Below are 12,923 nucleotides of genomic sequence, written 5' to 3' on the forward strand. Positions count from 1 at the left end.
GTTTTGGAGTTGATGTGCTTTCACCTCAGATGAAATCAGGAGAGCGATATCACCAAGATGACAGAGTAGGGCATACCAACCTTCATTCCCCTTGCTCCCCTGGACCCCCCCAAAAATATCCACAGATCAGATTGGCACTGACAGGTCTCAAAGACCTTGTGTTAGTCTATTCTTGCACTGCTGTGAAGAACTGCCTGTAATTTATAAAGAGAAGTTGTTTAATTGGCTCATAGTTCTGCAGGCCATACAGGAAGCATGGCTGGGGGGAGCCTCAGGAAACTTTGAATCATGGTGGAAGGGGAAGGGGAAGCAGGCATGCCTTACACAGCTAGAGCAAGAGGGGGACAGCAAACGAGAAGGTGCTATACACTTTTAAACAACCAGATCTCAAGAGAACTCACCCACTATCATGACAACAGCAAGGGAGAAATCCACCCCCATGATCCAATCACCTCCCACCAGGCCCCTCCTCCAACATTGGGGATTACAAGTCAACATGAGATTTGGATGGGGACACAAATCCAAACTGTATCACTCCACCCATAGCCCCTCCCAAATATCATGTCCTTCTCACATTGAAAAACTCAGTCATCCTTTCTTAACAGTCCGCCAGGTCTTAACTCATTTCAGGATTAACTAAAAAAGTCCACAATCCAAAGTCTCATCTGAGACAAGAAAGTTCCTTCCACCTATGAGCTTGTGATACCAAAACGCAATGAGTTACCTCCAGGATACAATGGAGGCACGAGCATTAGCTAAATACTCCCATTCCAAAAGGGAGAAATTGGCCAAAACCAAGGGGCTACAGTCTACACAGGAGCTCCCTCACTGGGAATGAAGAAGAAACTCTATCTTTGTTTATTGTCCCTTTTTTCTCACATTTTACATCAAGACCATTAAAAACATCCTGTTGTATCTTCTAAATATCTCTAGAATGCTCCTTTTTTCCTTTTACCTTTGCCACTGCCACCACTTCGATCCAAGCCTCATCTCTCACCTGTGGTATTGTCGTAGCCCTTCTGTTCTCCCAGCTTCCAGCCTTGCCTCCTCTCAGCTCAGTAACCAGAATCATGCCATAGGGTGTCCTACCTCTGCTCAGAATCCTCCAGTGTCACCCACCTCACTCAGAGCAAACGCCAGAGCCTGTATGATGCGGCCCTGCTGTTCTCCTCCTAGAGCTCTGCTGCTTGCTCACCTTGCTTATGCTCCTACTCATCTTGTTCCTCTTGCTCACTCTCATTGCTTATCTCCTTGTTCCCCTCGTTCACCTTCTTTCTGTTCTGCATGCTTGCTGTCCTTCTCACCCTCCTTCCCCAGCTCCTCCTCCTCCTTGCTCACCTCTTTGCTTGTTCTCCTGGATCACCTCCTTGCTCAACTCACTGTTCTTTTCCTTGCTCACCCTCCATCTGCACCTCCTTACTCACCTCCTTGCTATCTCCTTACTCCTTTGCTCACTCTTCTTGCTGTCCTTGCTCTCTGCCTTGCTCACCTTCTTCTCTTCTTCTTGCTGTCCTCCATGCTCTCCTCCTTGCTTACTCTCTTTGTTCTTTTCCTTTCTCACCTCCCAGCTCTCCTTGCTTCCTGCACGCCAGCCCCAGTTGGTGTTATCATTCCTTGAGCAGTCACACTCCCGCTTAAAGCCTTTGCACTGTCTTTTTCCTCTTCCTGAATTGTTCCTCCCCCACATATCATGAGGTTTCTTCGTTTTCTCTCTCCTACGCCTTCTTCGGGCATTCACTAAAAAGTCACCCTTTCAGTGAGGCCTTCCATGATCACTCTAAATTCCATCTTCCAACAGCCTTTCACATTTCCTTCCCTACTCTGTTTTCTTGTCAGCAATATACAACGTGACGTTATACTTGCCTAATTTACTACACATTATACTTATCTAATTTACCACTCATCTGCCCAACCAGAATGAAAGCTGTACAAAGACAGGGATATTCGTCTGCTTTGTTCACTACCCTATACCTAGCACTAGAATAGTACCTGCCATATAGCATGAGCTAAAAAATACTGGTTGCATTGATAGACAAATGCATGCAAAGGTGGATGGATGAATAAAGAATGGAAACAAACACTTGACTCAATTAGTAGCTACACCATGAATGACAAGATGGAGACATTCATTAATAAAATGGTACCCTACACTTTCCTTTTGTTTATCTGCCTCTTCCCCCTCTATATGTCTCATTTACCTGAGTTTCCCTCTATCTGTTCATATCTGTATGTGTGCCTTTGTGTGTCTTTTCTTCCCTTTTTTATTTTGTGTCTTTTCTTGTAGACTTCATTATATCTTTCTTTCTCTGTCCATGTAGTCTCCATTTAGTAGTACAAAATAAAAGTTAGAACTGAAATTTATTTTGCTAAGGTTAAGGATGTATCCAGGAGACAGGTGTGAGCTTTTCTTTAAAGATGACTGTAAGGGCTTCAGTATTTAAAGGGGAAAGGACAGATATTGGGGAAAGAGGAAGTAATTTTTAAAAGGTGTGAGAAAATAAGCAAGCAGTGGCATTCTTTTGAGTCTTTGCTAAGCCCTTCACCTGTGAGAGGTAGGTAGAGAAATAGTCACTTATGCATTCATCTGGCTCAATCTACTTTTTTATATAATATAAAATAAGCATAAGGCAGAGGAAGAAATCCGGTATGTATTTGTCTCAGGTGAGCAGAGGGATGACTGAATTCTGTCCTTTGTCCCATACCTGTAAAGGTATGCTATCAATTTACATGGTCAGGGTGAAATTCAGCAGAACTGTTTTAGGATAAAGATCTTGGTGATATACTGTGAAGACGGAGGAGGGAGTTACAGGCCAAGCAGTACAGGTGGCAGGTCTAGGTTAAGATACGAGTTGTGGCAACCAAGGTTCTCATTATATGCATAAAGCCTCAAAGGTGGCTGCCCTTAGAGACAAGAGAAGGCAGTGTTTCTTTTTCAGACCATTAAAACCTGCTGGGCTCTTAGGCTCTTCAGGACCACCAAAGTACCTGGAAAGGGAAAAGGGTTCTCTACAGAATACAAATTTGCCCCACAAGGGACAGCTTCTCAGGGCCTTTTCAAACCACGTCAAAGAAATTTATATTGGGGCAAAATTCTTCAATTTGCTTCAGGACCAGCTATCTGTTATGTAATGCTTTCCTGGAGACAGGTGGAAATTTGGTATCTTATCACTACTAAGAGTCTGTTTTCTAAGTATTAAGAGCTCTGTTTTAATGTTAATGCTGCTTAGTTGGGCCTGAATTCCAAACACAGGAGAGTATCACACTTCCTTCTTATCCTGGCCTGAATTAGTTTTTCAGGTTTCTTTGGAATCCCCTTGGCCGTGAGGAGGGATCTATTTAGTTAGTTGGTTGAGAACCTTAAATTTTATTTTTGGTTTACACTTTCGTTATAAGAATTGTTAAATAATAATAATAATAAAATAAACATTTGTTTGCAAACAGATGGGTTATGTGGTAGCCTAGTTATTGCCCTCCAAATAAGTTCATATCCATATCCTCAGAACCTTTGAATATCGTTTTATTTTTGTTTTTGTTCTTTAATTTTTCTATTTACTTATTTATTTTTGAGGCAGTGCCTCCCTCTGTCACCCTGGCTGCAGTGCAAGGCTGCAATCTCAGCTCAGTGCACCCTCTGCCTCCTGCTCAAGTGATTTTCCCACATCAGCCTCCGAGGTCGCTGGGACAGCAGGTGCATGCTACCACACCTGGCTAGTTTTTATGGGATTTTTTTGTTTTGTTTTTTGGAAAGATGAAGTTTCGCCATGTTGTCCAGGCTGGTCTCAAACTCCTGGGCTAAAGCCATCTGCCCAACTTGACCTCCCAAGGTTCTGAGATGACAAGGGCGAGCCACTGCGCCTGGTCATTTTATGTGGTGAAAGAGACTTTGCAGATGCGATTAAAACTTTGTGATGGGAAAATTATCCCAGATTATATGGGTGGGCCTAGTGTAACTATGAGAGTTCTCATAAGAGCGAGGAAGGAGGAGTTAGGGTCCTGTGATCATGGAAGCAGAGAGTGGGGTGATGTACTTTGGAGATGGAAGAGGGGGTTACAAGCCAAGCACTAGACACCACTACAGGCTAAAAAAGACAAGGAAATGGATTTTCCCTTCAGAGTCTCCAGAGAAACCAGCCCTGTTGACTTCAGTTCAGTGCAATTCTTTTCAAATTCTAGCCTCCAGAACAATAAAGGAATGAAGTTGTTTTCTAAGTCACTAATTTAGTGGTAATTTTTATGGCAGCAATTGAAATCTGATACAGGCTATGAAAAAAAATGAATCTCAAAAAAAAAAAAAAAAAAAAAAAAAAAAAAAAAAAAGCCGGGCGCGGTGGCTCAAGCCTGTAATCCCAGCACTTTGGGAGGCCGAGGCGGGCGGATCACGAGGTCAAGAGATCGAGACCATCCTGGTCAACATGGTGAAACCCCGTCTCTACTAAAAATACAAAAAATTAGCTGGGCATGGTGGCGCATGCCTGTAATCCCAGCTACTCAGGAGGCTGCGGCAGGAGAATTGCCTGAACCCAGGAGGCGGAGGTTGCGGTGAGCCGAGATCGCGCCATTGCACTCCAGCCTGGGTAACAAGAGCGAAACTCCGTCTCAAAAAAAAAAAAAAAAAAAAAAAAAGAAAAAAATGAAGAAAGAATTATGTTACCAATGTCTAAATTTCTACAAGTAATAAACTGGGCAGCTTGATTATTTCACCTCCAGGTAGATTGGATTCAAATCTCAACTCCACTCTTTGCTAATTAAACAAGTTAGTAACCTCTTTGTGCCTCAGTTTCCTCATCTATAAAATGAGAATAAAATAGTACAGTACTTATGTGATGGGACTTTTGTGAGGATCAATTGAGTTAATACATGTAAAGCACTGAGAACTGTGGCAGGTATGTAGTAATGCCTCAACAAATGTTGGGAAATGTTTGTCATTGAAAGTCAACTTTCTTCTTGTGTGAGAGAGAAGAAATTAATTCTTACTCACTGATAGGCACAGTACTGCACAGACCCATATGTCACCTCCCAAATCAGCTCTGGACGTGCAACAGCTGAAAACAATATGCAAATGCCTGAAAGCTTCGTGTCTAAAATGCATGTTGCTTTCTAATATTTCCATTAAAGAAGAGTAGCCTCACTCCCCCAAATGAGGTAAGAGGGTCATTTCTGGAAAAATCAGCAAAAGGAGTCAAAGCACTTCCCAGCAGGGATGGTCATGCAGCCTTGATGATAGAGGCCTGGCTAAACTAAGGGTCCCCCTTTGATCTGGCTCAGAGCCCAAGTGAACTGGGTTTGTTCTAAACTCCCTGACCGATTCAAGCAAGGAGAAATCTCCCCTTTCAGGCAAACGACAGGAATAACTCACGAGGTTCAGGGTGTGACTTAAACCTGTGCTTCTTAGATGGCAACTGGCAAGGAGACCCTTTTGGCTGGTCTCTGCCTTTTAGCCTCCACTCCTCTCGTTGCAGTGAAGATGGATTTGTGAGGACAGGCTAACAGGTGTGCCCTAACCCTTCGTATCTCAGAGAGCTCACATGTAGGCGTTTATTTATTGCCCACATAAGGGTCCACTGGGCATTCACAGTTGGGACACTATTTAGGTGGGTCTCCTCCGAGTAGCAACTTAAGGACCAGTCTTCTCTATACTGAGTCTTAGCCCTCCGCAGATAGGAAGTCCAGCCCATGCAATCAACAGATGCAGAAAGAGCATAAAGGGCCGTGTCTGAAAGGGTTCCATGAGTCTGGGTACTGGAGAAGGGTGCTCACTTTGGCCCACATATAGCTCAAAAATTGCTGAGGGGTGTGGTCTGGTGGTATCCCAGAAATCTGGGGAATCAGGGGTCCATCTGAGCCTCCCACAGGGTTACTTAGGTGTGGGATCAGCACCGTAAGAACATCATGCAGGTTTGAATCCTGTAAAAGCTTTTCCTCACCTGGACCCCCACCTTTTCACAGACACTTATGAAACGCTGCTGTGGCTGCCATGGTTCCAAACTCTGCCTTGTGAGGACACAGCCCTCTTGGCTCTCAGTGTATGCACCTTCATCTTTTAAACTTGGCATTTAAAACAACCTTCACAGACCACCTCTGCCTGCATCCTTTATCCTGATACCCATCCATCTTTGAGGTATCCAGAGTATATGGCAGGGATTTCACACGCAGGATTCTGAGGTCGGGGGAAGAGTTCATTATACCTGCGACTTTACAGTCTGTGGGAAAGGACCCTCCTGGAACCTGAATGGTTCATTCAAAATAATTTTCCCTAGCAATGGGCAGCTAAGGATCAAGAGTGGGAATTAAGAATATCAGGAAACAGGTGCATCCCAGGATGTGTGGCTGAGGCTACAGTACTATTCATACAAGATGGCAGCACAGGGAGTCATATAGCTGCCATTTAGACTTCCCCTGAAATGTACTTGGGTTGAAGAAGGAAGCCATTAGAAGAGTGAATGGGGTCTTTTTTAACCTAAAGTACAACCAAGTAGTTCCACACATACTTCTGGACATGTCAGCTTTTTAATTCTCTGATGTTGTGGGTAGGCAGTGTTGGGGAGGAAGACATTCAAGGTCTCCAACTTTTAAAGGTTTATGGAAGTGTTTGGAAATGTTTGTAGATGGGCTTGGAAGTGCGTAAGGGATCAAAGCAAGACTGTCAGCAGAAAGAGAGCAGTCAGAATTGATGAGATGATGGACATCAGCTGGGGGCTTCCACTACTGACGTTGGTACAGAAGGTACGGATTTTTACGTTATTTATCGTTTCCACATCCTTCAAGTTGCAGGCAGTTTCAGTTGCACAACCCATGCCAAATACTGATTGTTGTTTACCATCTGCAAAGAGAAAGATCCAGAGGTTAGACTTGTCTCTCATCGTGTCTCCCCTCCTCATCCGCATCCTCAGGTCAACCTACCTGCGTCACTTGTGGAAGGAAAGGGTGTGCAGAGGGCCCCAGAATCCCTGCCTTCTGCCTTCTGTATGAGAGGCACCAACAGTTGCACCAGCTCCATCCAGGGACAAAGCCTTATTTCCCTATGGTTCCAATCTCTCTCCAGTTCAAGAGAAACCCCTAAGGGACCTTGCTATCTCAGATGGATGACTGAGACTGGGGCCTTTGGGTCCTGACTAAGGGAGGGGTTGTTGACGTAGGGAAAAACACTAGCAGGAAGTCAGACCTCATGCATTTGGCTAAAATATTTCTGTGCAACCTGTCCTCCTCCTTCCCTTTGCTTTCTTTGGAAAACCCAGAGTGAAATATTGCACATTCCTCAAGATTCTCTCTCTTCTCCCCAGGGCTCTAAGTTTCTTGGGAGATTAGCACTGTGAAATCTCATTGTATGCCTGTGCTATCCCCATGATAAGATGGAGTAGAGAGACCGCCTCACTTTCAACAGCTCCAACCCTCCTCTGTATCCTACATGACATCACATTTTTCTCAGTCACCTCAACACATCTAGACAAAGGGCCCTTCACCTGCTAGCACTAGACCCTCCTTTGAGATCTTCCTCTCTTCCCCTCCAAAGAAAGCACAACACATCTCTTTTCCACTAAATTCTCTCCCATCATTTAATAGCTCCTAAAGCACCACTAATGCCAGGAAGCCTCTTACAAATTGATCGGAGGAGAACTGACTACCCCATCCAACTGTGCAGACTAGAAAGAAAAATATGATTGAATGGAACATGTAAACTTTCTCCCTACTGAGGAAAGTTACAAATCATTCCGTAGATTTCAGAATGACACCATGCAAAAATTAAACACTTAATCATGGGGTTAGGTAATGGTAATAATGGTAGTGATGGCAACAGCCAGAACTGAGATGCCATCACCCGCTTCATTGCCAACGAGCCAAGAGTTGATTTCAGGACATCATAGTGATAATGTCCTCCTCAAGCCTAAGGCCTAGTTATGGGAAGCAATTGTGTTTTCTCTTCTCCTCTCTTCCCTTTTCCTTTTTTTCTCCTTCCAGATGTCTCCTTCCAAACCTTAGCGGGATAACCAAGCACCTGGCCCTGTAGCACACCTGGTATATGTGCCCATCGGCCTCTAAGATAATCCCCAGTGGTTCCCATCCTCTGGCATTTGTGCACTTGCATAGACCTCTCCCGTGTTGGGTCTGACTTGATCTGTGAGTGACCAAGAGTGCAAGTGGAAGTGGTGATGCGTTGCTTCTGAGATTGGGTCATTAAAAGCTATAGCTCCACCCTGTCTCCTGTTACCACTTGTTCTGGGAGAAGCCAGCTGATATGTCATGATGAAACTCAGGCACCTCTGAGGCTCAGAGGAGAACAAAGGCCCTTCATCCAAATGACCATAGCCCTGTGACACCTTAACTTCCACCTCATGGGAGACCCTGAGCCAGAACCACCCAACTATGCCACATCCAGATTCCTGACACGCAAAAACTGTAAAATAATAACCTTTGTTGTTTTCAGCTCTAAATTTTGGGGTAACTAGTTATCCAGCAGTCAGTAATATACTACAGGTAATATACTACAGGAAAATTAACACCAAGATGCTATGGATACCTGAGCCTGTAAATACAACACATCTTTTCTCTTCCCCTTGACAGGCGAGGGAAGTCTGTTTACAGATAGAATCAGTTTCACTGTAGCAGGCAGGACAGACAATGCCATTGGGATCTGAGGACTTCCGAGCCACTGAATGAAGAGAGAAAAATTTCATCTTAAGGAATAGGCAGACAAAATAAAAAAGATCATGGTTATTCTAGGATTTCTACACACACACACAATTACAAAGAGGATGTCATCGGAGGAGGGAGGAGGATTGTAGGTATTAGATGTTTCCATGTAAAGTAATTAAAAAACATTTTATAGGAACTCAGTGTTATTTTCCCTTTCCATGAATCACCCCCTCTCTGCCCTGGCTGGAGAAAAACATTTGAAGAATGGTAGAGAAGATTATCTGTAGTCTAAGAAGATAGTATTGATGGAGTGAGGAATTAAAGAGATGAGGAGGCTGGGCGCGGTGGCTCACGCCTGTAATCCCAGCACTTTGGGAGGCTGAGGCGGGCGGATCACAAGATCAAGAGATCGAGACCATCCTGAGCAACATGGTGAAACCCCGTCTCTACTAAAAAAAAAAAAAAAAAAAAAAAAAAATACAAAAATTAGCTGGTCATGGTGGCACGCGCCTGTAGTCCCAGGTACTCGGGAGGCTGAGGCAGGAGAATTGCTTGAGCCAGGAGGCGGAGGTTGCAGTGAGCTGAGATCCCACCACTGCCCTCCAGTCTGGTGCCTGGTGACAAAGCAAGACTCGGTCTCAAAAAAAAAAAAAAAAAAAAAAAAAAGAGGAAGGGCAAATCTTTCAGCTGGAATAGGAGAGAAAATTATTTAAGTCTACAGACTCGCATTTAGGAGAAATCCCCAGAACCAATCACTGTCACCCACCATCACTCAGTCTCCCCTGCAGGAGAGGGACTTCTATCTATCGGTGATGCCCCACAGGGAGAGCTGCAGGAAGAAAGACGAGCAATTGGCAGGTGACATCAGTGGGTGTCTCAGAAGCAGAGAGATGGACTGTGGACAGGTTCTTAGAAGGCAGAGGCTGAGACCAGTGGATTGGGAGCAGGAGCAGGAAGGAAGGAGAGCACAGAGCTGGGCTGGGCCTCACCTTGGAAGTCCGCTTGGTTACAGTTGTCAGTGTTGCAGCACTTTTGGCCATACCCAAATGTGATCTTGTCCCCCAGTGTTGCCAAGATGGACAGTTGTTGACACGTGCTTGAACAGCCTTTCTGCAGGATGGACTGCACTGCACGGAACCAAATGCCAAGAATTTTCTCTCTGAGGCACAGAGGCAGTGAAGCCCAGTGGGTAGCCAGTCCCCACTCCATTGTCTTTAGACTTTCCACTTCTCCAAAAGACTGCTCTGGCATTGGCCCATTTCACAGAATAAACCAATGGAGGGACGATAGGTTAGAATTTGCTAAAAAGGGATTGTCATTCCTCAACGGTCCCCAGCAGATTGATGTATGGGCTTGGACCACCCAGACCTTTCCCTGGAGACCCTGTGTTTGGCACAGCACCCCCCCCCTGCCACCTCCTGCCACCCCTCTCCCAGCCCCATACTGGCAAGACATTATTTTAGGAAGAAAGGATGAAGTAGACGATACATGAAGGAGTGAGGAGATACGTCAAGTTTCTGAACACTCTGACCCTCTCACACTAAGTACCTCCTTTGTCTGCCCTGAGTGTCCAGCAGCTTGGGCAGGGTGGCTGTTGGGGCTTACCTGTTGGTGTATTATTAAATTGTTCCTTGGTGCTGAAGCAGCTTTCACTGTTCGTACAAGTGGTTGGGGTAGAGGTACACTCACCAGTACCAGGACCGCACTGTGCACATGTGACACTCCACTGAAAGGAAATAAATATTGTTGAAAAAATCATTCAAGAATGAAAGCTGTCAAGTCATAGTTGATGTTTCCCATAGCCAGAGATCCCTGGGAATCAAAGTGCCGTGACGCCTGCTGCATGTGGGGCTGGATAGGTCTGGGGAGGCCCACGTGGTTCACAGTTGCCCCCTAAGGGACTTTATTGCCATCCTCACCCTTCAGGTCTTCGGGAGAAAGGGGCAATTGCTCATTCTTACCCACAGTACTGAAAACAGAAGTGGCGAAGGCACAGACGATGAGGAGACCCTGTCAGCTGGAGGACAGGGACATGACGGCTCCTTCGATACGCTGCGGAAGTGAGGATGGAGGAGCAAGGGGAACAGTCGGGCCTGGCTCCTACTGTCACAGGTGCTAGAAAGGTCTGGGCTATTGCACTTCAAGGAAAGCACCCCCTTAGCCGAGGGCACAAATCTCTCAGTTTTGAGGTCACCGTCCCACAAAGAGCCAGCCACCCTGACACAGGTATTACCAACCCATCCTGCAAATGCTCACCTTCAAGGGTTTTGGATCTTCTTGTGGAGGGACTGCTCTGAGATGGAGAAGGCAGCTGTTCTCGCCCAGAGAGGGAAGACTTAGAGAATGAGCAGAATCCTGAAGATGGACTCCTGCTACCCCTTCCTTTCACTTTTTATAGGGCTGTATTTTCAGTGGCCTAATAATTAACCACTGCGGACCAATATCATCTTGACACAAGCACAAGTCAGTAGATTGCACTGGGCTAGGAAGGTACTGCAAGAACACCTGACCCTCTGATCCCCTCCTGGAAAACTCTCTAGGGAAAAAGACTACTGTGAGCTTAGCAAATAAGTCTGGGGGAAAAAAAGAGTTAAGAACAGCTTGTAATTCCTAACTGCCTAGTCGTGTGTTCTTCAGCAACAATTTTAATGCTGGTCTCGCATAGGTGTTTATCAAGCACCAGCTCCACAGATGGACACACAAATGCAAGTGCTGTTGTAGCAGAGATGTTGACGGAACCAGAGATTGTTGTGGAAGACTCCAAACAATAAATCTCTTCTAGAATTAAGTGTCGGGGTGGTGGGGGGGACTGCTTCTTTCAAAGAAACAGCGTGCTTCCTTTTTTGAATAATATGAACTATGAACTCTTAGATAAAAGAGTTTTGGCCACCAGAAAGCTCAGAGTTGTATTTTATACATGATTTCTCTAATTGCCTCCTCCTGTCCTTGTATGTTGGTATGTTCATCTTTTTGAAGACCACTTGTCACCATTCAAAGGCCAGTAGAGATATTAGCAGTAAGCCCACTTGTGAGAGAACGTGACTAGGAGAAAGTGGTCATCGTGGTGGGGGGTGGTTCGCAGCACCTCTTTTGTGAGCTGTAAAGAACAGTCCAAAGTCTCACTCCCTGGGTTCTGTGGGGATTAAAGAGATGGAATGTCTGTGGCCCACAGCCACTATCATTGTCCACCAGTTTCTCAGGGGTAATTCTCAGATCTCCTTCTCATGAGATCCATCTCTTCCGTTCTCCTCCCAGAATCAACTCCTATGACCTGCTTATATTTCTCTAGACAAGGAACTGGGAATCTCCCTCTGCCCCATTTTCCTTCTCCCTCTGTCTTTGTTTTCTTGCTAATCTGTTGTTAGGGCATAAGCTCTATCCCAGGCTACTGGTTTGAAATGCGAGACAAGGGAGATAAGATAAACACCTTTATAAGCAAACACTGAGAATTTGTTATTACAACATCTGTCCTTCATTGGTATCTATGGACAAGTTAACATTTCTAGCCATAAAAGGCAATAAACCCTCCTGCCAGACACTGAAATGCTGATTGCACGGTCTGACAGTTCAGGATATTGTGGTTATTCTCTACAGTAGGCAGGGAGGAGCCTCCTGGTGTCTCCTTCAGCTGAGTGTTGAAGAAGAAGGTGTCAGGCCTGCAGGAGAGAAGCAGCAGGGTTGTCCAGGTGCCTCCGAGGCCAAGGCATGGAGGAGCAGGAGAGGGACAGGACCCGGGCATAGGTGGAGGTCAGCAGGGTCTCGCTGGAATCCCTGCTGAGGCACAGCACGATGCCAAGACGTGACGCAGCAAACTTAGCAGGTTCTCGTTTATTGAACAATGTCGATTAAGAATTTCAGAGGAGACAGAAACAGGAGCTCAGAGAAGGCCAGAGGACTCACCAATCCCTCAGACATGGTTAGGGTAAAAGAGGCCCTTTAAAAGTGTCAGGAAATGTCAGCTTCCATTCCAGACAGAACTCCGCTCAGGCCCCAGAAAATGACAGAGCCAGGACTTGCTAGACCGATTCCAGCATTCATTCTAAACATTCTATCACCAACTCTCCTTTCAAAGAAGATGTATGGACTTCCCCAACCTAGTAGGGAACCCCAGACTCCCTGCCTTGTGGAACTTCATGAGCCATCTTCTCTACCACCAGCCTGTCCTACCCCACCTGCTTAAAAACTCATCATGCCAGGGGTTGGAGGAAAAGCCTGCAAAAATCCTGCAGTGTCATGGCATGAGAGCTCAGGAGAGGCCAGGGCTCCGCTGTTTTTCCTTCTTGAAGGCAAGT

General features: G+C 45.5%; 1 protein-coding gene across 1 annotated transcript; it reads right to left on the reverse strand.

Annotated features, from left to right (window-relative positions):
• Nucleotides 1-6,496: 6,496 nt before the first annotated feature.
• Nucleotides 6,497-12,546, reverse strand: LOC141581170 (uncharacterized). The gene is made up of 7 exons (XM_074385724.1): nt 12,532-12,546; nt 11,658-11,764; nt 10,593-10,848; nt 10,237-10,357; nt 9,621-9,758; nt 8,516-8,647; nt 6,497-6,820 (listed from the first exon to the last, which is right to left on the reverse strand). The coding sequence occupies exons 1-7, from the start codon at nt 12,544-12,546 to the stop codon at nt 6,630-6,632; spliced, it is 960 nt and encodes a 319-aa protein (XP_074241825.1). The 3' UTR covers nt 6,497-6,629.
• Nucleotides 12,547-12,923: the final 377 nt, after the last annotated feature.

Source organism: Saimiri boliviensis, chromosome 14 (genome assembly GCF_048565385.1).
Source record: "Saimiri boliviensis isolate mSaiBol1 chromosome 14, mSaiBol1.pri, whole genome shotgun sequence".
Classification (NCBI taxonomy): domain Eukaryota; kingdom Metazoa; phylum Chordata; class Mammalia; order Primates; family Cebidae; genus Saimiri; species Saimiri boliviensis.